This window comes from Borostomias antarcticus (genome assembly GCF_949987555.1).
Source record: "Borostomias antarcticus genome assembly, chromosome: 5".
NCBI classification, from domain to species: Eukaryota; Metazoa; Chordata; class Actinopteri; order Stomiiformes; family Stomiidae; genus Borostomias; species Borostomias antarcticus.
The window spans coordinates 21,934,573-21,960,317 of record NC_140238.1 but is presented as its reverse complement, the minus strand read 5'-3'; the positions used below and the strand labels follow the sequence as shown (position 1 = coordinate 21,960,317).

Here is a 25,745-nt window from a genome sequence, read left to right as displayed (position 1 = left end):
CCAGTTCTTTTCACTTCATCTGTCTTCCCTTCCTCCTGATTGGTTTTCGCAATCAGGAGATGAAAATGAGCGCCATCTGACAGCCAATCAGTCAAACTGTTGCTCCAATTTGTTACACACATGTCTGTACCGCCACTCCACAGTACACACACACACACACACACACACACATTAACCCACAGCTGTATGTGTGGACCGCAGATTAATGGATCCATATCCATTCGATCGCCCCTCAGACGCTAGGAGAGAGGGGTATAATGTAGTGAATATGAATGCAGTGGCAGATAAACGACACACACACCAACACGTACATAAACTGCAGGCAGACATGCGCACACAGTACACACACAGGCTACACACACACATAGACTTTTGCAGGCATACTGTTAGTGATACAGTGAGCTTGAGCTGCGAGCATACACACACACACACACACACATACTCACTCACTGTGCTGGCATTTACTATAGGTTGTACCACCTGGGCTTTGCTCCTCAATCCTCCGTGTTCCTCGTTCCGGCTTCCCTTCCTCATCCAGAGAACAGTGGTTCCACCCTTGGTTCACTGGGTTCATGGTATTTAGCATTCGGAAGGGGTAGGCTCAGAGACTTCCCCTCTCCAAATCTTTCCCCTCTAAGCAATACCACACCGTGTGATTAATTAGTATGGCTAGCAGCAACAAAACTCTCAAATAAGCTGTCATCGCCAGTCCCAAGGGTGTCTCTCTCTCTCTCTCGCACCTTCTCTTTAACTCATACTCTCTCTCCCTCTCTCTCTCACTCACTCACTCTCTCTCTTTCTAACTCACTCACTCTTTCCCTCTCTCTCCTTGGTTCAATTCAGTACACTCTCCACCATTTCCTTTCCCCTGGAGACTTCTGTTTGGAGCGAGTGTGTGATATATTCAAGGCTCGCTGAAACCCTGAAGGTAAATTTAATCACCAGGGACAGTTGCCTCTAGCCAGCCAATTACTTACTCTGATTGAGTTACTGTGAAAGAGATTTTGGTATCAAGTTTCTAACAGAGTTAAAGAAACTGAAATGATTCAGACGCCATTTTCTTGACAATCATTTAACATTGAAGTAACTCAATTTTAATGTTTTATAGAGAGGTTTTAAAAAAGGCTTAGGCCTATCTTCAGTCGATTTTAAACACTTCTGTTGGCTATAAGCACAAATGTGAGCAGAATGGCCAACACATTACAAGTCTGGACATGTTAGACAATGCGCCATGGGTGTGAGATTTCTCAGAACACCACACTTAATGGTGTTTTCAGAGAAAAAAACAAGGACATAATTCTCTCTCCCCCGTGTGACCACTTGAACACGTTTCCCCCTCCCCTTGCCCATCTCTCCGGTTCAATTAGGATGGCAGATGTGCGGCCCGGACTTGACTGGCTAAGCGCTCGACTGCAGGGAGGAAGTAGGCGACAGCGTATTATCACTTCCTGCTCAGCCTCTAATAGAGTTTGTCATACCACAATTATCCTGGTCCAGGAACGGGAGTCTCTCTCCGCCCTGACCCGCTCTCCCGCTCGCAGAGAACCACCTGATGATTCACCACTTCTCTGATATACTGTACAGTAGACAATCCACACTTTATGGAGGCAATTACTGCCGGCCGAAATGGAAATCGCGTAACCATGAAAAGCCATGGTAATTACTGACAATGGCCCTTTAGACAGTTTGTTCTTTGCTGCCGAAAGCAATAGGAGAAAATGACATATGGAAAGCTGTTTGCGCAAGGTTACATTGCATAACGTTACTCTGGAAGGTCGGACGTGAACAACATAATTACAAGGTTAGATATCACAACTTATGGTTACTTCACATTCATATACTTAAGGCATAAAGGTATAAAAGTCTGGAAGTGGTTAATACATATTGGAGAACGTATTTTTCTTTGGCTGCCGCCCCCCTGTCTGGTTGGGAGCCGAGCGATGCTCAAATGCGTTTGTAGATGTGAACCAGGTTGTTGCAGGTGGGACAGCGATGCTCCACGTCTTGTAGGGAATCCACACAGAAGGGGATGCAGCAGCATAGCCAGCACCTGTGGCAGAGAGGGCAAAGATATGAGGAGACGCATTCTTCTACAATATGGCAACTTTAAAGTAAAGTTTAGTTAAGATAAGCCAAGCTAAGCTAAGATAAGCTGCGGTTGATCTCACCCAGTGATGGTGAGGCCTCCACAGACCAGCCAGGTCAGCAGGCCAGCGTTGTGCTCCGTCTTGGTGACCACAGCCTGCCTGCAGTGGGGACACATGGCATTGCCGGGCACGTCGGTCAGCGATGGAGCCACCACCACTGTGGTCACTGGAGGGAGGGAGAGAGAGAGAGATGGGATGAGAGCAAATTCAACAATCTCCCGTTCTCAGTTTTCCTTCTGCTTTTCATGATTGTTTCCTTGTTTCTTGTTCCTTTCCTGTTCCTGTCGTCTCCACTCACCCAGACCACAGGGATGACTGGACTAAGGTAAAAGGAGTGGAACCAAGTGAAACTGCGCTGGAAAGATGTTGTCTCTTGTTATTCATAGATTTAATCTGACCGGTCACTTAAGGCAATGAGGAAGCATTACAGTGGTCTTGATTGATAGACAGTGTCAGTCAAATCAAATAAGGGGTATGTTGATAAATGATGTCCATGAAAATTTGGGGCACCAAAACAAACTGTCTTTACTCCCTCCAAGCTGGCTCAGGTCCATAGTGTCCAGCCAGTCAGGGGATGTATTGACTGATGGCAGCTGGTAGGAAGGAGCTATGCAAGCGCTCTGTAAAGCACCGTGGCAGGATCTGTCTGCTGCTGAAGGTGCTCCTCTCAGCCTGACCAGCGTGTCATGAAGAGGGTGGGAGACATTGTCCATGATGGCCCTCAGTTTGGCCAGCATTCTTCTCTCCACAGCTACAGTCAGGCTGACCCCCAGTACAGAGCCCGCCCTCCTGGTCAGCTTGTCTTTAAATGTAGAAACATATAAAAACAAAGTCTACAGGGTTTTGAGATGTCAAAATACTTCAAAAACATTAATAAGACGATGAGATCCTCAGGAGGTAGAGCGGCCGAGGATCACAAGGTCCCTGGTTCGATCCCAGCTCCCGGCATTGTGCTGAAGTGTCCTTGTGCAAGACACTGAACCCCAAAATCGCTCACATGCGGCATGGTGGCGCAGTACAGTACCTAGTACTGTAACCTCACAGCAAGAAGGTCTCCGGGCCTTTCTGTGCCGCGCATGTTCTCCCTGTGTTCACAAGGGTTTCCTCCCAAAGAACCCAATATGAAAAACATACAGAAGAACAGATGCTCTTGGACTTGGTTCCTGGGCACCGTGAACGATGGCTACCCACTGCTCCTGGCTGTCCCTGGAGGAGGACTTGCTGGGATGGGAGAAATGCAGGGAACAATTTCCACATACGACACCTGAAGTTGCATGAGTGTGTTGTGTGCCATGTCGCCGTCATGGTGTGTAATGTGTGTCACTGTGTGGTCAAGATAACCCCCCCCCCCCCCCTCCCAAGTGTCAAATGATTCATCTTTCAGTTTAGAGTAATGAATTCATTTTTTTTGCAACATGTAGTTACGCGTTATCTATAGATTTAGGTTACTTTGTGCGATGGTGTTTCAAGATTCATGCATTATCAATGACAATCTATTATTCTGTAGCTAGCTGTGATGATTGATTACTCAACAGTGTGCACCTGTGTGGCTGGGCTACATGTGGCAATATGGCTCAGCCCAGTGTCTCTCACCCTGTTTTTTTAAGTTGACCATATTCTTTTTGGCTATTTTGTCCTGTCACCCTTTTTGGTGTACTTTATGTTAACTATAATTGAGTCCGCCTACAGGTGGAAGATCAACCAGCTGCTGTCCTGGTGCGGCCAAAACAACCTGGAGTTCAACGCTCTCAAGACAGTGGAGATGAGTGTAGACTTTAGAAAGAATCCAGCCCCCCCAGCCCCCCATCACACTGAATGACACCCCAGTGACCACTGTTGACTCCTTCCCCTTCCTGGGCACCACCATCTCCCAGGACCTCAAGTGGTGCTCAACATCAGCTCCCTCACCAAAAAAGCACAGCAGAGGATGTACTTCCCGAGGCACGCCTCCAGGACCATAAAACGGGCCAGAAAGATTGCGGCCGACCCCTCCCATCCTGGTCATGATCTCTTTGAACCACTCCCCTCTGGCAGGAGAGTGCGGTCCATAGGGACTGGGTCCACGTGCCACAAAAACAGCTTCTTTCCCACGGCCATCAGACTCATCAAGGCTTGTGTCCCCCCACGGCCCCCCCCCCCCTCACACTGACTACCTTTGCACCACTTGCACTCGACTTCAAATGTTCCACATATCCCAACAGCTCACACATTGCATACATCATCATCATCATCGGGTCGTCCGCAGAGAGGCCTCCCATCTTTGTCTCCAGTTATCCCAGTCCTCCGTACACCTGGTCTCCACTTCCCTATCCATCTTACTTATGTCCACAAATGTTTTGGTAGGACATCCTTGCGACTTGCGTCCGCGCCATGGAGATGGCTCCCATAACACCAGCTTGCTGGCCGGAAGCTCACTGTGTCTGTAGCAGTGCCCAGCCAGCCTCATTCTCCTTGCTTCTTCCATTACATTAACATTACAGTCGTTTAGCTGACACTTTTATCCAAAGCGACTTATAAACTTCCCACTCACCCATGGCATATCTACGTACAGATCTTCAATGCTGACGTGCGTTATAACTTATGTCCAGTGCTGCACGCCACATTCTCACACCACACTGCACACATAATGTACATACACTCGCCACACTATACTTCTGTATATATTGAGTAATTTAAATTGTGCCTTTCTTTTTCTTTTTATTGGTTATATACTGTAGTATTTTTGTACTGTTTTTTTTATTGCATTTGCTTGTCTTTGCACTACCCTGTCCTGCACTGCACCCTGTCCTATGTCATCTTCAGCGTAGTATGCCATTACCCTAGTCAAAGTCCTAGTATGTGTGAACCATGTAAATGGCAAAATAGAGGATCTGGCATCTTGAAGCTGGACCATTTTGCACCAAAGGTGGATGCTGACATCTGGTGGTCATACAACTGAGCACACGTTAACAACAATATGCTGGTGTACACAACACATACTACACACACACACACACACACACACACAAACACACACGCGCGCGCACACAAACACACCTGCACACACACAATACCCCCCGCCCCCACACACACACACAGAAACACACACAGTTTTACTTCCTGGTTAACTACAGGAACAAACCCGTTTTAAATATATTTTTAATCAGAACCACCATGCAGGTCTGAATAGCAGCTTGTGCAGCTGGAGACTCACCAGCACAGTAACAACCCAGCACAGTAACAACCCAGCACAGTAACAACCCAGTACAGGCAACACTCTGAGTACAGAGGGAAGCAGATGTCCCCAACTCCTTGGCGCGGACGCAAGTCGCAAGGACGTCCTACCAAAACATTTGTGGACAGATTAACGTCCTACCAAAACATTTGTGGACAGATTATTAAAGTTTAGTTAATTTTATCTTTATGTTAATCCATCATACTGGGGGAACGTAGGGGGAAGTTGATGTCCAGAGACATTTGTCCAGAGCCATTGTTATGTACAGTATAGGGAACAGGAAAAAGCAGAAGCAGGTGTTACAAGTTGATAATCGGCCTTCCTGCCGTGTCGAAGGTCATCAGAGGCACTTTCATCCACAGTTCCTTTGTGCCAGTAACCATCAGATTCTATAACAGGGCCTGAGCTTTCCTGAGTGTTGTGGAGGTGTGCATGTATGTATACTATTTCTACAGACACACAGTAGACACATCTATTTATACAGACAGACAGTAGACACATCTATTTCTACAGACAGACAGTAGACACATCTATTTATACAGACAGACAGAATTATGTGTATTCCTACAGTAGACACATCTATTTATACAGACAGACAGAAGTATGTGTATTCCTACAGTAGACACATCTATTAACAGACTGGATGTATGTATGTACCTGTACATATTCTATTCTATTCTATACTCATGCTGTACATATACTGTAGATGTACAGTATATAGCCCTTGTTCTTCTTTCATGCTTATTGCTACGATGCATATTTTGTATCTGCATTTTCAACCTTGCTGTAATTTTTCCACTGCAGAAACGCCAAATTAACGCAATCATCCATCCATCCATCCATCCATCCATCCATCAGCACTGGTGATTGGCAGGCATGGGCTTCTCAGGCACCCACCACAGTACAACTAGTGTTTGTCTCACTCTCATGGTTCAGCTGCTCATTTTAAAAAAGGGCGGGTAACATGAAAACTAGCTGATGGATTTGTAGAACACATTTGTATACAGGGGATAGAACAGCGGGCCTATGGAATGGTTTGTGTCTTGGGCATAACCCCGACACACACATGCATACTGGCAGGCTCTGTCCACTAACGAGAACTGCAGCCAAAATCATTTAAATGAGAATGCCTCCTATGCTGTGTGGTTGTGGTTAGCCAGACAGAACAGCATTGTTTCAACAGTTCCACTCAGACCAAGTGCTTGAACATGGAATTTGTGTAAGTGTGTGTGTGTGTGTGGGGGGGGGGGGGGTCTCTACAATGTATGTGTGTGCATGCACGTCTGTGTGCTCGAGAACTTACAGTAACGCATTTCATATTAGTGTATGCGTGTTGAGGAATTTACATCCAAACACCTTAAACCTTTGTTCTCTCTCTCCTTTTGTAATTCATCACCTCCCCCAAATATTCACATAGCTGTGCTAACATACAAAATGGCCTCCAGGAGGCCATACACTTTGAATCTGTCTACAACATAATAACCATCCTTTGTCATCCTTTGTCCCCAATTGCCGCCTTTTTCTCATGTCACATGTCTGTACTCTTGGCCACGCCTGCCATTTCATATGACGTACAATGGAGTAGCCAATCACATCCTGGAAGCACCGTACCTGTGTTTTGATTGCATATAAGGCACAGCAAAACTTGATGTGAGCAACTTGAAACTTGAAAAAAGATTGTGTTGGTCTAGATTGTTGAAAACAGAAACCCCCGGGTGGGTTTAGTAACTATCTAAGGAGTTGTGACTCAACAATAGATATATTATATTGTGTTGTTCTTTGACTTCGTCCTTGTTTCGTTACTAGGGTATATGCCTTTCGGAAGAAGTGTGGATTTTGGTCTCGTGATTTGTTCCCCTGCAGTTGATGTACAGTTAAGGTTGTTTATCGGTTGCAGTTTAGAACGGTTTTGAGTTAATACGCCGTTAAAGTTGGCACAGAACGGGCTTCCCTTTGGCCGGTCGCGGGAGTTGTACCGTTGTATTTTTTCTCAGCGAAGGTAGCTACTGGGAGTGGTTTGGTAGTAGTCCGACCCGCGTTTCTTGGAGAAGCGTTTGTCCCTTTGATCCCGGGTGGTTGGTATAACCTAAACGAGTTTTAGCTTTCAACCAAGAGGCTGGTTTTCAGCCGGGCAGGCATATATTTTTTTTGCTTGTCGTAAACGTGGGCCTGTGTTCGTCCCCTTTGTTCGTCTTTTGTGTTCCGTGTCCCTACACAGGGTTGTTCGTTTTGTTGTTTACTGTTTGAGCTTCGGCTCTTGCCTTGTATTGTTTATTAAGCGCGCCTATTATCCAGGTAAGTATTGTAAGTATTTTGTACACTGTTTTGACTGTTAAATCCTAACTGCTAGAATCTAGTAGCTGGTCGCCTGGGAGACGCAGAAAACACCACTCCGCTCTCCCGTGATCCGCCATCGAGCCAGAGGGAGAACAAAGGACCAGTTGCTGGGTGAGTTAGCCTACTTAGCGGTTTAATGTGTCTTTGTTTCTTTCGAAATTGTATTCCTTTGTTTATTTCCCGCCTTGCTGTTTTAACTATACTTTTCTTTTCACCGTTAGTTTTGAATTATAGGCTGTAGGGTATTGTGTTAATTATGAATCCAAATACTAGTTCGCTGTCTGGCCCAGCTAAGATTGTTGCGCAAAGGTTTTGGGATGATGCTTGTATGCAGTTTTTGCTCTGGGCGGAGACATTCTGATTTCCCCCTGTCCGGTACACTCAAGATTCTCGAGTTGGCGACTGTTAGGGCTCAGTTACAGGCGTTTGAGATGACTAGATTAGGAAGGGAGCCTGGAAATGCGATAGATTGGAATTCATTCAGGAAGTGGGAAATAGTCGCACACAAGTTTTTTCAAGTCAGAAAGAAGCGTAGCTGAGAAAGTTAATCAGAGAGATGCATATTCAGAGTCCCTTCCCCCTCCTAGTCATTCCGTTTTGAACTCTATCACGCCGACTCGGCACTCAGAGCTCACACATCCTTCCCAAACTATGACTGGTTCACCCGCTGTTGTAGCTGCCGCCCCGCCTCCCAACTCTGTTTTTCCGTCTGCTCCCAACCAACAACGACCACAGGGCCGTCACATGAACAAGAATCATAAAGGTAGAAACAGAACGGACTACAGGATAAAAAAGAGCGAGAGAAACGAAAACGGAGACAAAACTGACGCGTGTTTTCATTGTGGTAAAACTGGCCACTGGATTAGAAATTGTTACAGTTACCGCAGGCAAAATGAGAGGGAGAATCCTGCAACCTGGGATTCGGCGCCACCTGCTGGGGTTCCCTTGAACAACCCACAAGGTAGATTTTAACTAGCCAATATAGACCCATTTTTTTTAAGGTAAATAAACAGGACAAGACATATGTAGCTGAGGACGTAAGGTTTGTACATGATAGTGGGAGGATAGATAATGTTTGCCAGTGTCTTAATCTTAATACAGCATCTCCTAACAACCCAAATTATATATTTTTAATGTTTATGTTAAATATCTCAAGTTTATAGTTTGAGGCACATTCATCGGGTCTGAGTGTTTTTCTGAGTGTTTTTACAGACACCTGTCGTTCAGGGAGTGATGGGTGAATGCCGAACCAGGAGACGGGCACAGGACCGGAGGTGGAGATGGAGGTTACCGGCCTGCTTCCCTACAGATGGGCGACCTGTAGTTCGTGGGATGCAGGGCCAACGCCATGTCACCGACTCACTGTGAACGACAGATAAGTATGACATAGGAAAGAGACCATTTTTTCAAAGAGACCATTTTTTCCGAAGCGTGCCAAATACTCTGTTAGATAATTGATATTTTGTTAATTGTAAATGAAGCGAGTTCATTTTAGTGTTATTTTGTTGAGACAAGAATGTTTTTATTTTATTTTTATTTCATAAAATCGCGAGAAATTCTAAAAGCAAAATCCAATTGCCTTGATCACGAATGGGGACTGGGCGTGTTAAAGTAATTCTTACACTGCCCCTGATGTCACTGTAGGCTACTGCAGAGCCTAGATCCCTGCTACTGTCCGATTCGGTAAATGGACAAAAGCTAGTTCCCCACTGACAAACTACATAGACTGACGAGCCCGACTGGCTCTAACGACACTTGAACAGACACCCTGTTTAAGTTTTCCTGACTGATTAACACAATTTTTTCCCAAAGCAAGATCATCTCCTGCCAGGAAGAGGAGATGATAGAATGTGACCTGCACTTAACGATGTTTCTGAGTATCTTCAACAGACTGCTGATAACCGTTCCTGACCAAAGAGGGGCTTCCTGACCAAAGAGGAGAACAGGGAGACCAGACCAGACCAGAGGACTCTCCTCTTGCTCTCCTGTTTTGTCTATGCTGTCTCTCTCATCTGTGGATTCACAGGTCTCTCCTCCCATGTCTCTCAAAGACATTGCCGACCTGCTCCCCGTATGAAGTCCCCACTAAGGAAAGGTGACCATTCCGGACGCCAGAGAGGGCTTCTTCTTATCATCTCCAACCAAGCCATTGGGTCCTGATCCGCGACCTGGGGCCGTACCAGATTCAACTCACCACGCAGACGGCTGCCAGAGTAGCTGAGAGAACTTCGACGCCGTTGCACTCACACCAAGGAGCAGATGAGCAGCCTGAGAACAGGCCAGAAAACATGGAACAGAAGTAGAAGTAGCGGGGTGAACCTACCCGTCAAAGATGGAACAATCAGGACCATGGCATTCTGGCCTGTGTGGAATAGCTGTCAAAAGTAGCTGACAGGACGGTCCATGCAGCCGAACCAGAGATCTCAAGGGCAAAGCAGTGGGCCGCCACACTGTCCTCTCCTCTGATGAGCAATCGGAGAGTGACCTTGCCGGTCACCGCCACACTGTCCTCTCCTCTGATGAGCAATCGGAGACTGACCTTGCCGGAAACCTCCTTCTCGTGGTTGTTGTTATGACAACGTGGACAAGCTCAACAGCAATGACTGCACCTCTAACCCCACACACTGGAACCTACATTGGACATTCAGAGACGCAAACATGGAAGCTACAATCCAGAAGAAATTACATTCGATTGTTCACAACAGGAGTAATGAACTTTGAAATTATCTTGAAAAAATATCATATTTGTTTACAAGAGTTACAATGGTTGAAACATAAGTTGATAAATGAGTTTGAAGAGTTATTTCTTTGGGTTTTTCCTCTAAATTGACCAAGAGGTTTTTGGTGAATGGTTGTCCCTTTTAGATTAGTAATCATGCCATCTTTTTTACCTTGTTTCCTGTCAAATTTCTGAAACAAGGGAGTTTTGGTGCGAGATTTGCACGTGGAAAGAAAATAATCTATTTTTTGTTAAATATTTCACAATAAAATTATTTTTTTATTCTTGCTCCACCTAGTGGAGAGATTACTTCCTTTCCACATGTATAGCATAGAGTTTTTACAATTTGTGTTTGTAATTGATTTTTTTGGTTATGCTTATTTTATATTTGATGTATATATTTTATGTGGCTTTTCAGCCACAGATGAGGGAGATTGTCATGGAATTTTACAACTAGTCTCAAGACTATTCAGATAGCTTTCTTTTCTTTCCAACCTATTGATCCAGTCCCCTGCCTTTTGCTATTGTAAACACCTTAACCCTTTGTTTCTCTCTCTCTTTTGTAATTCCAAACACCTCCTCTACCTCTGTCTTCCTCATTTCTTTGTTTAAGTCAGACCCCTGTCTCACCAGGACAGGAAGGGCCCACACCTTCGTCCTTCCCGTCCTGGCTCAGACCTTTTGTTCCTTTGTCTATATTCAAAGTGTACCGCGCTTTTCTTTTCATCCCTCGACCACTGTTTGATATCCGTCACCTTACGATGACGTATAGACGAGTCAGCCAACCAAATGTCGGCTGCACCACATCCTTGTTTGAGCACATATAAGGCGGTACTAGGCGAGCTTAGGTTTACTTCTGTTCTGATGAACCACTCTGTGTTTTATCTTGAGGTCCTTTTGCAATCGTATTGTTTTCTTAATAAATCTGACTGAACCTTTTTGAGCGAACCTGGGCAAATACTTCATTTTTCGAAACTTCTACTACAGTGCGCGTGTGAGTGTGTATGTGTGGAGGTATGAGTGTACCATGGCCTCACCTGTGGTTGGGGTAGGAGCTCCTGGCCCAGCAGGGTACTGGGGGCTGGGAGGGTACGCACCCGGAGCAGGACCTGGGGGGGGCAGGGGGGACTTAACCAGAACCACAGCGCTCACAACTCAACCGAACGACAGGTCGAGCAGATACATAGTATCCATCCGTTAGTCTGAAGTTGTGTTGCTTTTCACTACTGCTACTGTTCAAACTATATATAATTTATAGCTGTGATGACATATTCCAGCTTTTGTTTGAATGTTCTTTCGCTGTTCTTTTTCTCCCTCTTGAAAGATTGTGTGTGTCTGTGCGTATGCGTGTGTGTTTTGAAAGTGCGCAGTGATAGGATAACCAAACAGACACACACACACAAACACACACGCACGCACCTCCTTGATAGGGTCCGGGCTGGAAGCCAGGTTGGGGGGTCGGGCCCCCTGCGGGGAAGCCAGCCTGGGGGTACATCCCGGGCTGGGGGGCCGGGCCCCCTGCGGGGTAGCCAGCTTGGGGGTACATCCCGGGCTGGGGGGCCGTGGCTATGCCCCCGTAGTTCATCGGGGGTCCTGGGTAGGGGGGTGCGGAGTCATCAGGGGGATATCCTTTCTCCATCTCCGCAGTCTTTTACCTGGGACAGTGTGGAAGACAGGGCGCAGATCAATCAGCCTGGAAGGTGTGATTCACACTGGTTGAAGTGAATGGTGTTGTTATGTTATTATACCATCATAAGGGGTAGTCTCACGAATCAAATCAAACTTTATTTATATAGCGCATTTCATAACACAATGCCTTTTACAGAGAGCAATGGGGGGATGGACATAGGTCCTCCTACCCCTACGTATTCCAGAGGGAAGCAAAAAAAACACTTCACCCAAAAATGTGTTTGTCAAAGGAACAGCCTCAAGACAGCCTTCTGTCACCTGTCTGTTTCTTTTATCTCCCTTGACACGCCTATTGCTATGAGCAGCTGTTAACACAGTCGAGACTCAAGTGCAGTTTGCTAGGCTACTGGTACCTATCCCTAAACTTGCATGCATTCAGAGAGACATAAACTAACCTGCTCCAGCAATGAAATCAATAAAGTAAATGTCAGATGACAGCACTATTAGAAAGGAAGTCCCTGTATACTTTCCACTTTTACTGTACCACATGGGGATTGAAGGCCAGATGTTTCACATCCCCTTTTCATTCTTTGTTCAACATTCAAGGTCCATTATAGACATGCCATTTCCCTTTAAAGGGGTAGTTCAGAATGTTGGACACAGAGCCGTATTTATGATTTACCCATAATGTTGTTGTTTGAAGAAGAACATTTTCAGCTGATTCCATGCTCTCTCATTCTCGCGTAGCGGCATGCTTATGCTAGCTCAAATATGAGGACAGTCTGTCAGTGGCTCATTTGAGTTTTTATACCATCATTTTTTGTATATTGTTGAACCCATTCGTTTGTTCGGACCTCTGCTTTCTCTGTAAATAGGGAGGTGGACCGATACGTAACTAGCCACATGGGCATAGAATTTAAAGGAGACGCAGGGGACATGTCCCCATCAATATTCAGAGACAACTGAATTGTCCCCAGCAATAGTTTGGTACACAAACGCTTAACAGACCTCATTCTCTACTAGTCCCGCCTACTAGCCCAGTATCGCTAATAGAATTGGTTTGCCTTCTTCTTCTTCGTTGTGCGGGTTAGGTGTTGTGTCCTCTACTCCCCAGGCTCGGGGCCGAGGGGCTATCCTTTTACCACCCCGAGCCTGGGTGAGGGCTATATATCCGGGCATACCTCCAGGAGCCATGTCACCGTTTCGTCATCCAAAACCGTCAGGCCATGCATTCCGTTGGGTGTCCGGTATATCAGACAGTCCTGGGTGACGTGGTCTGTGGTTTGTTTCTCGACGCTAAACTCGCATGCCGCACAGGATACCAAGCCCCATCTGTGCATCAATGAGCGGAAGTGCCCGACACCGGTCCGGAGGCGATTAAGCCTCACCCACGCCGGTCTGGGTAGGTCCATCCCGGGAGCCCGGATAAAATCATGGAGTCTGGAGGTGTTTGCTGCCTGCCTCACTGATGTTAAGATCTCTGCATTGCTGCAGGAGATCCCGTGCGGCAGGCACAAAAGGGTGTCTCGACTTGAGACGCCGGGGAGGCTCCGCTGTTGCAGTGAGCCTGTCGTGGAGCGGGTGGTTAGGCTCCATGGCCCGGCAGGCGAGACGTGCTGTGGTTTCTGTGCAGTGGAGGCCAGCGGGCTGGATGCCTGCGAGGATGGGAAGGGTGTCCACAAGAGTGCGCGCAGGCATCCTGTCACGATGCACAAGGCTTCGTTGATAGGCGGGTCGATGAGGCGGGTGTGTGAGCGCTGCGACACCAGACCGGTGCGCAATATTTACTGGTCGAGTAGATCAGGGCTAGGGCTGCCGTGCGCAGTGTTTTTGCGCTGGCACCCCAGCCTGATCGGACCAGTCACCTCATCAATGCCACACAAGCTGTTAATTTCTTGCGCAGTGACTCACAGTGTCGGCGGAACATGAGCGACCTGTCCAATGTCACGCCAAGATAGGTTGGTTCGCCGCTGTATGGTAGGAGTGTTCCATCGATGTGCACTTGGAGCTCACGTTTGGCCTCCTTGTTGTTAAGGTGGAAAGCTGCCGACACCGTCTTTGCCTCACTGAGCTTCAATCTCCATTTCCGGAGGTATGCTGCTAGTGTCTGCTCCTTGCTCAGTGTCTCCTCCACGGCCTGCCAGTCTCCAGCTGAGTACACCAGCGCAACGTCGTCTGCATAGGCATACTTCCTGGAGACTGTGGTCGTAGGTGTAGATGTTATAAAGGAGGGGGGCCAGGACAGATCCCTGGGGGAAGCCATTCTTAAGGCGTCGCAGCCTGCTTCGCTGTCCCTACTGGTGGCAGGGCCGGACTGGCCATGTGGCGTACCGGGCAAATGCCCGGTGGGCCGGACCTACTTGTGGGCCGATCTAAAAAAACGAGCTAACGAACGGCCCATAGAGCAGGGACAGCGGCCCATTGGTCCATTTTCTATACTGACACTGGGCTGGCCTAATCATATGTAGGCCCCACCCCTCCCTCTGTTAGTTTCAGGTGTCATTTGCGTGGGCCGCTAGAGAGCCTCAGCAGCACCCCCCCCCCCCCCGTCAACAAATCGCGCAGCAGCACACACCCCCCCCCCCCCCCCGTCAACAAATCGCGCAGCAGCACCCCCCCCCCCCCCCCGTCAACAAATCGCGCAGCAGCACCACCCCCCCCCCCCCGTCAACAAATCGCGCAGCAGCACCCCCCCCCCCCCCCCCCGTCAACAAAACGAAACTGAAGGTGTTCCATTTCACGCGTCGGCTCGGCTAGTGGGCCGACTGGGGCTACATTTCCCGGTAGGAAATATTCACCCAGTCCAGTCCTGTGGGCCGGTCTGGGCCAAGATGCCAGGGCTGAATTTTTGTCCCAGTCCGTCCCTGACTGGTGGTGAGGGTGAGGCTGCGGTTTCGGACAAGCTCCATGATCATGCTGACCAAAGCACTTTGAGATCTGTCTTGGCAAATGAGATGCGCTATATAAATCCAATTTATTATTATGTGCCTGTCCAGCAGCAGACGGAGCAGCTTGCAGGTGAGGCCGCGGTGCCATACGGTGTCTTAGGCAGCCGTCAGGTCTATAAAGACGGCTCCGGCCTTCTTTTTAGCCGAAAAGCTGTCCTCGATGTCTTGAGTCATCAAAGTGACTTGATCTACGGTCGATCTCCCGCGTTGGAACTCGGCCTGCTACTGTGGGAGAAGCGGGTTGATGTTTGGTTCGATGGAGCGTACAATAGATAAGACGCTCGAGGATCTTGAAGGGGATACATAACAGAGAGATGGGGCGGTAACTCTTGGGGTCCCCTTCAGGCTTGTTCGGCATAGGGATCGCGACAACTAGGGCTCTTCTCCAGATTTTGGGGATCTTGAGTTGGCGCAAGCAGGAAGAGAGGAACACTCTTAACCAGGACTTCAAGGTAGGCGTGGCATGGAGTATAAGCTCCATTTCTTGCTAACGTGTGAGAGACTGGCTGTAGCACTGTATCTGGTTGAATTTGGTTGAGCATCTCCAAAGCTCAGACCCTCCGTCAACACCACAGTTCTGTGCACATAAATACGGGAAAATCTCACGTCTCGTATTGATTCAGCATTAAAAGTGCATTTTGTTTTTCAATAGACCGCATCAGTGATCCCCAGTGAGGCCGTGTCAGTGAGTGTTTGTTATGGGGGGGGGGGGGGTTCCACCACATTAGCATCGCATTGTTAATAGACTTTTTATTTTTATCCTTATATTTCAAGAATTGAGTCATGAACCCAGCTAATTATTCATCAGAAGAATCGTGACATTTAAACATGTAAATTGGAGCTCTTTTTTGGGGGGGGGGGGGGGGGGGGTGGTGAAAAAAAAGGTTATGGTACAAGACTGTGTACATAATTAGCCTATTGTAGGAGTGAATAAAACAATGCATCCCAAAAACATTGTGAATCAGTCTCTCGCTCAAACAGTTTCAAACTTGCTTCAGAATTCCAACTTGCTTCTTCATGAATGTAATCTTTGTCATTGTTAAGTGTTAATATTTTAATATTCATGTTTTAGTTTGTGTTGTGTGTGTGTGTGTGTATATTGTGTTTATATTGCGTGTTTGCTACCTAATGTGTCAGAAACATGGTGGTGCCATGCTTCGTTCCTGACTGCATTCACCACTTAGATGATCGTCGTTGCCACCGGTTCTACCCATTGCCCGAGAAGGCGTCGGCGAGGAAGCGGTTGATCACATTGATAAGGCATTACTCATTTTAATGAATTTGTGATGCAGGTACATTCACATACCTAATGTTAAGGTGTTACGTGAGTTGCCAGAACTGCATAGAATAAGCAGCTAACATTAGCTAGAACCCTTGTTAACGTTCTTAGATCAAGAATGAATGAAAAACAGTCACTGGCCGTGTCCAAATGTCCATACTATAAGAGCCTAAATGCAGAGTTTAGATATTTGGTTCACTAGAAGGCAATAATTTAAGTTCATTTAATAGACATTACCACAATGGTTTGCATGGTTAATTGATTAGATTAGATTTAGAACAGCAAAGAATATTTACAGTAATGCAATATGCTTCTGAGATCATTTGTGTTATGTTTGTAATTACAGGAATAGGTTATTATTTGGATCTAGTAATTAATATTATTTTGGATGTTATCTAGTAACTGCACACTTTGATTTCTCTTTGTATAAGCCTACTCTCGCGGGAAAATGTTAGGAGTTTAGGGTTTTAGTCAGGCCTGCAGTTAGGCATGTGGAAAGTGGAGCCAGACAGTTTTTAGACCTCTCTCTGTCTATCATTTTCTCTTTCGATGGAATTGGTATTGTAATTCGACGTTTACGAGAAGAATATTGTATGAAACATTTTTCTTTAACTAAACAGTTCGAATTTTTACCGAGTTGTCCTGTGGATTCTTTGATTTCAATGACGAAAGGGAATATAGAGGAGCGTCAAGCTAAGGCTTCAGTCAGCGCACATGGGAACCTACACTATGTATGTAGTACATACTATATAGTACGCCAGATGCAGCATGCTACATCAAAATTGTCCCTGCTACATCTGGCATACTATATAGTATGTACTACATATTCCTGAAACTACCCCAAAAATGTAGTAGACATCGAGTGGATGCTATTCCGGAAACAAGATGCCGATTTGAGTGAAACGTCGCGGCACATCACTGTAGTTTCCGGTTTGTCAAAATTTGTGGAAGTTGAGGCGACAGTCATTCGCCAACCTTGCTTAAATGTTCATGGACATAGGGAGGGAAAGTTATCTCATCGCCCCCTAGTGGTAGCGTTCCTAATGCCGAGAGAATGAATGGGATTTCTCATAGACACGTCTTTTGAAAAATGATATCTTGGTCGACACCGAAAAGTTAGTAGAATGCCTTAAACGGCAAATACTTGGAGACAAACTTTATTGATTCTGGTGATCATAGTTGATTTTCAATCACAATCCGAATTATGAAAATATTTTTCTTAAATTCCATTGACTTTGACTGGAGGAAGGGAGCAATTTCGAAAATTTGAAAGAAGGCGAAATTCTGTTTGAAATTCTCACGGTTAGTAGGTTATTACTGTAAAGACACTCACAAGTTTTTGTTTTGATAACTTCACCGAAATGGCTTCATAGTAATTATTAGAAAATCCGGTCTATGGGAGTTTACATTGAAACTCCTCTCCAATAGGAACAAATGCACTAGGGGCGCATGTTTTCACTTTCTACTATTGTAGATAAATCTGCACAGCTGGCACACGACCGACCTTCAACTTTGAAATATAGTTGGATTAATGTCAGTCGTCGTTTCAACCTTGACACAATATTGAATGCTCAATGGTTGAAAAAGGTTGATAAAATACTTATAAATCAACATTGAAATTCTGTTGAAGATCTGTAGCCTACGTTGATGTACAACAACGTCAACATCAATCAATCAATCAAAGCTTTATTTGTATAGCGCATTTCATACCCAGAGGCAACACAATGCGCTTTACAGAGAACAAGGGAGGTGGGCATACGACCCACTCTCTACATATTCCAGAGGGAACATGATGTCTTCAACCTGCCTTATAGCCCTTAAATGCACAATATGGGTAAAAAGTGGCCCAACGAAGGTTTTGCTTTATATATCTTTGCAATAAATGTATTTTATTGGTCACAAATCCTTATTTTGCGCTTGCACAAAGACGTAAATGAGATTTGAATTTCCTTTCGTGGACATCCAAAGATATCCTATTATGGACACCATAGTTTCTTAGGTGTGGTGCATCGTGTGTAATGTTTGTCTCGCACTAGCTGGACGTAGCTAGTATATACAAGCTGAGCAATGTGCCAGTCATTCCCTTGTTGTCCAACTTTTGCCGCTACTTGTAGATTGTAAGGTTAATATATTGTTTAGCTTGCTAACTAAGTTGGTTTTGCTTTCGCGTTTTAACATAAGCTACATCCTGGGCCGTATTGTGCTGCAGAGGTTGTCTGTTTAGAAAGCTAAAAGCTGTTACCAGCCGGCAGATTGACTGTGAGTGCCTTTTTCTGTATCATTGCTGTATAGAAGTATGTCACAAAATGTGTTTGTGTGTGTGCATGCCAGTGCCACAAACACTTATTTTTCACATTATTGTTGGATTGATGTTGTTGCTATTTGCACAGTTGTCAGTGTTGCAACCCCATTCACTGCTGTTGTAGGCCAACATGTGCATCTTGATTCTAATCTAAAATAAAATTGTAAAAAGTTCATGCCTTTGTTCTCTGTGGCTACATGATACATGAAAAGTAAGAAGTTGAAACAAAGTTGCAGTTTCAACAGTGATGCAAAGTTGACTCAAAGACCTTAATTTACCCATGTTGAAAAGTAAGTCATTGAAACACAATTGGGATTTCAAAATTGATTCACCTTTCAAATTCAACACATATTCAGCAGTGATTGTAAGACCTTAATTCACCCATGTTGAAGAGTAAGATGTTGGAACAACGTCGCGATATCAACGTTAATTCACCTTTCAAAATCAAAACCTAATCCAACGTTGATTCACATAGTCACATGACGTTGAATCACCCGTGAATCAACGTTGAAATGCCAGCTGGGAAGCTATCAAACACATTCGGAGGCAGCAGAGAGGATTTTAGCAGAGCGGAAATATGAGCAAGGCTAATAATTTATTTTGAAACTTTATTCTTGTTTTACGGAAAATAATAAACACCAATCAAGGTATTAGCCCAATAAAGGCTATTCAAGCATAACCTAAATGGACGAAAGTTCGTTCAGAAAAAGATTGAACAAAATGAAGCATCCCTCCATCTTATTCCACAAACCGATAGCCAGGCTATTCTAGCTATTTAAAATGCTGTAATTATGTAACTGTCATTCTCGTTGATTTTAAATAGCCTAGCCTACTCAGAAATGTGCCTTGGCAACAATTGGTTGTTTCTATAGGCTACCAATATAGGCCTAACCAAAATAATCACGGAAACTTGATGTCAAGTGATTTTCTGATAGCCAGGAGAAAGAGAAAAAACACATTGACGATTCAACGTGTCACTTTGAACACCAAGTCTGAGTCGAATCACAAAATCCTGAGTTGAAGACAGCCCTAGTTATCAAACAAGCTTGGGAACTAGCTGGCTAGCATAATTTAAGCATAACAATCCAAAGTCATAGAATTTACAACTAGCCTCAAGACTATTCAGATCTCAGCTTTCTGTTCTAAAAAACCTATTGATCCAGTCCCCTGCCTTTTGCTATTGTAAACACTTTAAACCTTTGTTCTCTCTCTCTATGGAATTCCAAACACCTCCTGAACCTCTGTCTTCCCCACTTCTCTTTTAAGACAGAGACCCCTGTCGTTGTATCCTCACCAGGACAGGAAGGCCTCACACCTCAACCTTCCCGTCCTGGCTCAGGCCTTTGTTCCTTTGTCTATATTCAAAGTGTACCGCGCTTTTCTTTGCATCCCTCGACCACTGTTTGATGTCCGTCACCTTATTATGACGTGTATAGATGGGTCAGCCAACCAAATGTCTGCTAGCGTCACATCCTTGTATTGAGCACATATAAGGCTGCGCCAGACGAGCTTTGTCTCACTTCTTTCTGATGAACCACTCTGTGTTTTATCTTGAGGTCCTTTTGCAATCATATTGTTTTCTTAATAAATCGGACTGAACCTTTTTGTGCTAACCTTGGCAAATCCTTTATTTTTGACTTAAGATCAAAACTTCTTCAACAGGCTAACGCCCCCAAAAGAAACCCTCAACTGCACAAGCTTCTCACCAACCGCAATAATAAAAAGAAGCACAAGCCACTGAGTTGCTACTGAGTGCAACGTTAGCCCTGCTACCAGAGAGAATGAATTTGGAGGAGTGTTGCAGCTGGAGGCAAATGAAGAACATTTTGTGGATTATTATCACAGCCATTCCACAGTTTGGACTATACAGAAAGGTGAGGATCGAGCCTGTTTGATGACCAACTCCAATGCATGCCTAGCTCAATATTGTTGGAAATTTAACATGAACCATATGTGAGCCAGAGCCCATCACTTTCACTGGATAACTTGAGAAGCATGCTACTGTTATAGAACTCTAGCTGTGTTCGGAATAGCTCCCTATTCACTATATAGTGCACTATATAGGGCATCAGCCATTTTGTTTGTAGTGTCCGAATTCTCCACGGAATTTTCGTTCCCTATATAGTCCACTATTTATTACCCACAATTCACCTTGATTTGTAGGGAACAGTGCATGTACCCTACATTTTCTCCGTTCCCTAGGTAGTTCACTACATGGTGAACCCTATATAGGGAATACGGAGTGAGGGAACAAGGGAGCGATTCCGAACACAGCTTCTGTGTAGTCCATCACATTATGCGATTGACGACACTTGCGCCTCAATCAGGTGATCAGGCTGGGGCACGCTGGGCTGGGAGGTTACTGGGGTGTACCCTATATGTCCGTTTGGATCTGGCTGTATTTGCTGTAGGCATTTCGCGTCTTTTGTTGGGGGGTGTGCCCACGGCTGGTTAGGGCTCTGGGCACCGAAGATAGGGAGCAAGGGGGCAGGGGCATTTAGTGTAGCCAGGGGGGATAAATCATAGGAGTGCCTTGTTCTCTCTCGACTAACGAGCTGAACTTACCCTAGCGAAGGCTTTCCTTTAGACTGCAATAGCCTAAGACACGACAACTTTTCTTTCATTTCATTTATTTATTTATTGATTATCAATGTAGACGTCTATTGACGTGGACATTTATTCATAAACAATAAGCATATAGGGTTACAGACAATAGCCTAGATACAAAACTAGGCAGAGTACAATCATATGACATGGTTACTGTACAGGGTGGTTGTCGCAGCAGCGAGTGGGAAGGCGAAAGTATTGAGTATTGAGGGAGGTATGCAGCATGACGGTGCAGCTAAAGAGGCAAACAATGCTACAAGCTAACAGTGCTACAAGCTGAAGGCTAGCTGGGCTGAGAGAGAGCTAAAGCACTAGGAGGCTAAGAAGCTAACATAACAGTATGGGGCTGTCTTAAATACATTCTGCCAGGGGAAGGGGTGACATATCAGGTTATTGTAGAAGGCTGTAATTGTGCTTGATATAGTCATTTGTCAATCAGCCAGGGCTGAGTTTCCCAGAGGCATCGTAGCGCTACATTCATCGTAAGCTACAGCGTTCATCGTAGCGCTACGATGAACGTAGCGCTACGATGCCTCTTCTTCTTCCACACATGATGAGTGTGCATCATCATGTCATCATCCTAGTGCTTACAGACTACAGTCTGCCCCACAACCTTGTGTCACCCAAGAAAGTAAATAGAGCCTTCCTGCAGATACCTACCCCCTCCCCCTCCGTGCCCAATAAACCCCTCAAATTCCATTCCCGTCCTGCTACTCTGACTTTACCCGGAGTCTCCTTCTATCCTCTTCATACTGTAGTTGGGACAGTGCAACAGAACATGTTCAGTGTTTTCTTTAGCTCCACAGTGCCCACATGTATCGCTCCCCCTTTTCCCCAGTACAAACAAGGTGCCGTTCAGTCCCGTGTGATCGAACCTGAGTCTAGCCATGACGATTTCCTCCCTCCTATTCTGTGCAGTGTAGTTTTCACCATAACTGACTTCTGTACCCTGTGATACCCCCTTCCTTCTATCACCGCTTTCCCTTCTCCCTTCCCGAGCGGAACAGGTACTGAGATGTCCTTAGTCAGCGCACCTTTCGCCAGTTTGTCTGCAGTCTCATTCCCTGTCACCCCCTCGTGTGCCGGAACCCAACAAAACTGTACGTTTATACCACCCCTGTGAAGCCTAAAAAACTGTGATACAATTCAATAAGTAGATCCTCTCTGATGGTCTTGGTGGACTGTATACTGTCCAGTACCGATTTGGAGTCCGTGCACACCACCATCCTATCAGGTCTGACCACCTCCACCCACTGCAACCCAAGGATGACCGCCACCATTTCAGCCGTGTACACAGATAACATATCAGACAGCCGCTTGGAGAGACCCACTTCGAACCCCGGGATATACACCCCAACCCCCACTCTATCCAGTTCATCCTTCGACCCGTCAGTGTAGATCTCCACACACCCGTAGTAACTCGCACGCAGATACATGACCGTGTTCATACCCACTTCACCTGGCTGCCATCCATGTTTTCTCTCCAGAACGCGCCTGTCCACGGTTACTTCAGGGAAGAGCCAAGGGGGCACCCAACTAACTGGGGCGGATCTAGTGAACTCTAACCCCTCCAGCCCATAGTCCCTCACTGTGGCGTCAATAGTCCACCCAAACCCAGTCCCCTGGAACCTATTGAATTCCCAACAATCCCGCACCATGAGCTTAGCAAGGTGGTCATCCCCACACCCTTGCAGCCTAACCCAGTAGGCCAGCGCTAGTTTCTCCCGCCTGAGCTCCAGTGGCATTTCTCCACCTGCAATGAGCACTGCATTATTGGGGGTAGATCTAATAGCTCCTAAACAGATCCACTTTAAGCAACGTAGACTTTGCTGCCGCTGCATACACCACTCCCCCATAGTCCAAAGCTGACCTCATCAGTGCCCTATAGATGTCCAGCATCGATTGCGTTCCTGCCCCCAGTCACACCCAGCCACAGCACGCAGCAGATTGATAACCTTTTTGCATTTGGTTTCCAAGTGGCGAATGTGTACTGCCCATGTAAACCTGCTGTCGAGCCACAGGCCCAGGCATTTAAACTCCGTAATCAACTCCAGTGGCTGACCATAGAGCATGAGCCCCCCAGCCTCGAGCTTGCGCTTATTAGTGAAAACCATGTAGCAGGACTTGCTCGCTGACAGTTTGAATCCCCACTCATAAGACCACCTTTCCACCTTCTCTATTGCCTGCCTCAGCTTCCCGAACACGTACGGCACATTCCTTCCTCTCATCCAAATGGCCCCATCGTCTGCATAAAGAGCCGACTTGATGCATCCCTCAAGGTTCGCAAAAATATAATTAATCATCACATTAAACAACACCGGGCTGATCACACTCCCTTGAGGGATACCATTCACTATGCTGAACAGCTCTGAAACGTCCTCACCCACCTTGACTCTAAGTGTCCTACCCGTTAAAAAGTCCATAACCCAATTGTACAACCTCCCCACAATACCCAAACGGCTCAACTTGATAAGTAGCCCATCCCTCCACATAGAGTCGTACGCCTTTTCAATGTCAAAATAAACTATCACCATCCCCTCCTTAATTTTCATTGACTTTTCAACATCAGAGCAGACTCCGACCAGAGCATCCAGCGTGGAACGCCCTTTCCGAAATCCACTCTGACAGTGACTCAGTAGCCCTCTCCGTTCCAGCACATGACACAGCCTGCGAACTATCATCTTCTCCATCCATTTGCACAAATGAGAAGTCAATGCGATAGGCCTATAGCCATCAGGCACAGCAGGGTCCTTCCCAGGCTTATGAAACGGCAAAATCACTGCACTCTTCCACCCACATGGCAAGATGCCCTCACTCCAGATTCTATTAAAAAATCCTAGCTCTAGCTGTAAAGATGCCACGGGTAGCTGTCGGAACATGGCGTAGCATAACTGGTCCTGCCCTGGGGCTGAATACCCGGTACCTTGCAAAGCTATTTTGAGCTCTGTCATTGTAAAGTCCACATCTAAAGTCGACCCAACCTCACCTCCCCGATCCCACACATTCCCATGCCTACTAAGAGTGCAGACCTTCTGCTGCCTATGCACGTCATCCAGGTGCTCCCCACTATGCACTGCAGCAAAAGCACGACCCAACATATCCGCCTTCTCTTTATCAGACACTGCCAGCCTCTCCCCAACACTCAGTGCTGGAATACGGACTGATGCCCTCGTCCAACTCATTCGCTTAAACATGGACCAGACTTCTCCCAGCTGCACATTCCTGCCAATGGAGGAACAAAATTCCGTCCATGTCCTCTTTTTTGTGCTTTTCACCACCCTACGAGCAACAGCCCTACTCCGTTTGTAGGCAACCAAATTCTCGGGCGACAGGTCACTCCTCAAAACTCTAAGAGCCTTGTTCCGCACTTGAACCGCACTACTGCATTCTTCATTCCACCACGGCACCACCTTCTTCCTACGCTGGGTCAACCGTCTTGGTATACTCACAGTGGCAGCATTCAAAATATGACCAGCCATCTCAGCTGCGCAGTCCTCTATGCTACCTTCAAGAGCAACCAGATGAGCCGTGCCCTCACAAGACAACCTAAAGACCTCCCAGTCAGCCTTCCTGAAACACCACCCAACAAGTGCACACCTGTCTTGTACATACACACTCGCATGAACAACCGTGAGAACTGGAAAGTGGTCACTCCCAATAGTCGACTCGGTCTTAACGTGCCACTCACAGGCCGTCACCAGACTACTTGACACCAGCGTAAGATCCAGGCAGGACATTGTACCCCTATTCACATCAAGCCTCGTTCCCTGCCCATTATTAAGGCAGACCAGCGACCTTCCATCCAACACGTCTTCCACCACCTGACTATTACTGTCTGTATGAAGACTGCCCCTTAAACTGTTGTGTGCATTAAAATCCCCAACCCACAATTCCTTCCTAGACAACGCCCCAGCTATGTCCTGGAACATGTCCACTGTAAGCGACTCACATGGATTGTAGAAATTGACCACCCTAATATTGCCCCCCTCCCTCGGGCTGCACAATTCCACCACAACACATTCAACATCCACAGGGGAGGGCACCTCCCTATAGGCTAACCCATCTTTCAGAAAAGTCGCACACCCCCCACCACTTCGATTGTGCGCCCGTACGATGCCTCTGGGAAACTCAGCCCAGGTCAAAATTAGATTGTTGCTAGGGCGACCGGACATTCCAGGTCATTGGGTGTCTGGTTGGATTTCCCAATCCTAGCAGCTGCTGTTTACTGCTGACTGGTCAGCTTCTGATGGTCAACAAGTCAGCAGAGAACATTCTTAACTTCCTTCATGACTCAGACTGTGTGGCTATTCCTATGGCCTAGCAAAGGTTATCTTAGTGCAATTCAAAGCTGAGTTCTACTACTACTACTACTACTTCATCTTCCATGCCCAGGAGAGGGGCTAGCCTGTCGGGTTACGGGGGGGGAGGGGGCACTGAGGGGGGCGGTAGCCTCCCGGGGTCCCTAAGTGTGTGTGCGCACCTATGCCAGCCTTTATTTTAGGGAGTTCTTCCCCCTTGTTGTTTTGCTGTGGGTGTTGAATCAGTGAGGTTGTGTCTTGCAGT

General features: G+C 46.4%; 1 protein-coding gene across 2 annotated transcripts in view; it reads right to left on the bottom strand.

The window, feature by feature from the left end:
* Positions 1-1,121: 1,121 nt before the first annotated feature.
* The window catches only part of LOC311309355 (cell death-inducing p53-target protein 1-like), a 34,627-nt gene continuing 10,003 nt past the window's right edge, over positions 1,122-25,745 (bottom strand). For both annotated transcript variants that reach the window (XM_084438586.1, XM_084438587.1), the window contains exons 2-5: positions 11,837-12,072; positions 11,455-11,526; positions 2,169-2,313; positions 1,122-2,050 (exon numbers count right to left, since the gene is read on the bottom strand). In XM_084438586.1, the coding sequence (XP_084294712.1) occupies positions 1,945-2,050; positions 2,169-2,313; positions 11,455-11,526; positions 11,837-12,056 (543 nt within the window). In that variant the 5' untranslated portion in view covers positions 12,057-12,072 and the 3' untranslated portion in view covers positions 1,122-1,944. The remainder of the gene's footprint in view (positions 2,051-2,168; positions 2,314-11,454; positions 11,527-11,836; positions 12,073-25,745) is intronic.